The following is a 1,920-nucleotide window of genomic DNA, read 5'->3' as shown; positions in this document are numbered from 1 at the left end:
CTTACGGCGAAATGTACCCCAAATTATAGAATCATAAATAAAATTTAATTGATTTGAAGTTTCATTTGCCTGTACTCCCAATGATGCTTCCTCTGTTCCTCAGTAAAATAAATGATGAAGCAAAGTCCAGTTTGAACTCGTTTCCATAAATGGATTTTGATGTGATTTTGAGTGATGTATAACATTTTTGGGATTCATGGTGGTGCAGTGGTTATCACTGTTGCCTCACAGCAAGAAGGTTCTGGGTTCAAGCCCAGGGGCCGATGGGGAGTCTTTCTGTGTAGAGATTGCATGTTCTTCCTGTGTCTGTGTGGGTTTCCCCTGGGTGCACCAGTTTTCCCCACAGCCCAAAGACATGTGGTTCAGTTAACTGGCTACTCTAAATTGTCCATAGGTGTGAATGGTTAGAGGAGAAAACCTCTATAATAATCCAGTAGAAGGCGAAGGGAAACCACTTCTGTAATTCTTCCATAGAAACTTTGACGGCTGGAGCCGTTATAGCAGCCAAGTCACTGTAGTAATACACCACGTAAATAGATTAAAGTTTAATACATTTAAAATGTTTATATGCAGGGCAGTTTTTTTCCTGTACTGCACTGTAATCCACAACCAAGTATAAGTATTGTTGTTTTTTGGTAGTTACACTACATTTCATTCATTAACATCACTCTAATATTAATCATATCATAGACAATCATTCTTTTAAAACATCTGGAATATGTATTTTTTGAAACTTATAAGAGGAATGGAAGAATCTGCATCTAAAAAGAAATCTGAGTCCTCCTTTTCCATGAAATCAGCCTTCTAATACTATCAAAAATCCCCTGCATTTTTATTCCATATATTATGGGATTGAATAAAGGAGGAATGAGTGCATAGTTAACAGACATGATCATGGTAATAATGTGGGGGATTTGATTTGATTCTAGTCTGTGATTTATAATTTCAAAACAAATATTGACTGAAAAAATGATGAAAACGAGAATATGTGGCAAACATGTCTGTAAAGCTTTTCTTCGAAAATCTTTAGAATTCTTTAAACACACAGAGAGTATCCTGATATATGAGTAGATTATGAAGATCACAGGAGGAAACACAGCAATGCTTGCAATAACAAGTCCATAAAGATTATAAACAGTTGGTCTTGTACAACCTAATTTCACAATAGAATAAAGATCACAGTATAGTCTGTTCAATTTAAATTTACACAGTTGATGTTGGGATGCTAGTAAAGCTCCTACACCAACTGTACAACAAGAAAAAAAACATGAAAAAAATATGAGTTTTCTGACAATGTGCATTTTTACAATAGTTGCATAATGTAATGGTTTACAGATGGACATATATCTGTCAAAGGCCATAGCTGATAACAGCAGAAACTCTGATACAGCATATGTGTACATACAAAATGCTTGAAATACACAAGCTTCATGAGACACAATTTGTGTTTCAGACAACAAATCAATGAGCAGTTTAGGATAAAATGCTGTTGATCCAAAGAGAGAATTACAAAGCAAAGCAGCGATGAAAATGTACATGGGCTCATGAAGACATTTGTTTCTGCATATAACAGAAATGATAACTGTATTAAAGCAGACAATCATTATGTAGGCTTTCAGAGTAATCATAAAATAAACATATTTGTAATGCTGTAAATCCACATGTCCTCCCAGAGTGAAATATGTAAAATTAATAGAGTAATCCATTAATATATAAAAAACTAAGCCTTGTGATTTTATGGCAGTCATTCCTGCATCATAACGTACATAAAATTCCTGGAGGTGTGGTGAAGAAATCATCTCTGTGTACATTTATATTCTCTTACTGGCTCAGATTCCTTTGTGATCTGTTGACGGTAACTAATTAGCTGAGTCCTGCCCTCTCTCCTGAACTTCTCACAAGATTTATGTTTAGTACTGG

General features: G+C 34.9%; 1 protein-coding gene across 1 annotated transcript; it reads right to left on the bottom strand.

Annotated features, from left to right (window-relative positions):
* Positions 1 to 761: 761 nt before the first annotated feature.
* Positions 762 to 1,715, bottom strand: LOC132899873 (putative gustatory receptor clone PTE03). Its single transcript, XM_060941927.1, has one exon. It carries the CDS (start codon positions 1,704 to 1,706, stop codon positions 762 to 764), a length of 945 nt encoding a protein of 314 aa, XP_060797910.1. The 5' UTR covers positions 1,707 to 1,715.
* Positions 1,716 to 1,920: the final 205 nt, after the last annotated feature.

This window comes from Neoarius graeffei, chromosome 16, assembly GCF_027579695.1.
Source record: "Neoarius graeffei isolate fNeoGra1 chromosome 16, fNeoGra1.pri, whole genome shotgun sequence".
NCBI lineage: Eukaryota > Metazoa > Chordata > Actinopteri > Siluriformes > Ariidae > Neoarius > Neoarius graeffei.
Note: the sequence above shows the minus strand (reverse complement) of the source record. Positions and strands in the feature narration are given on the sequence as shown.

Coding starts and splice junctions, on each gene's coding strand:
- LOC132899873 (XM_060941927.1), bottom strand. CDS start 1,706: ATGGATTACTCTATTAATTTTACATATTTCACTCTGGGAGGACATGTG.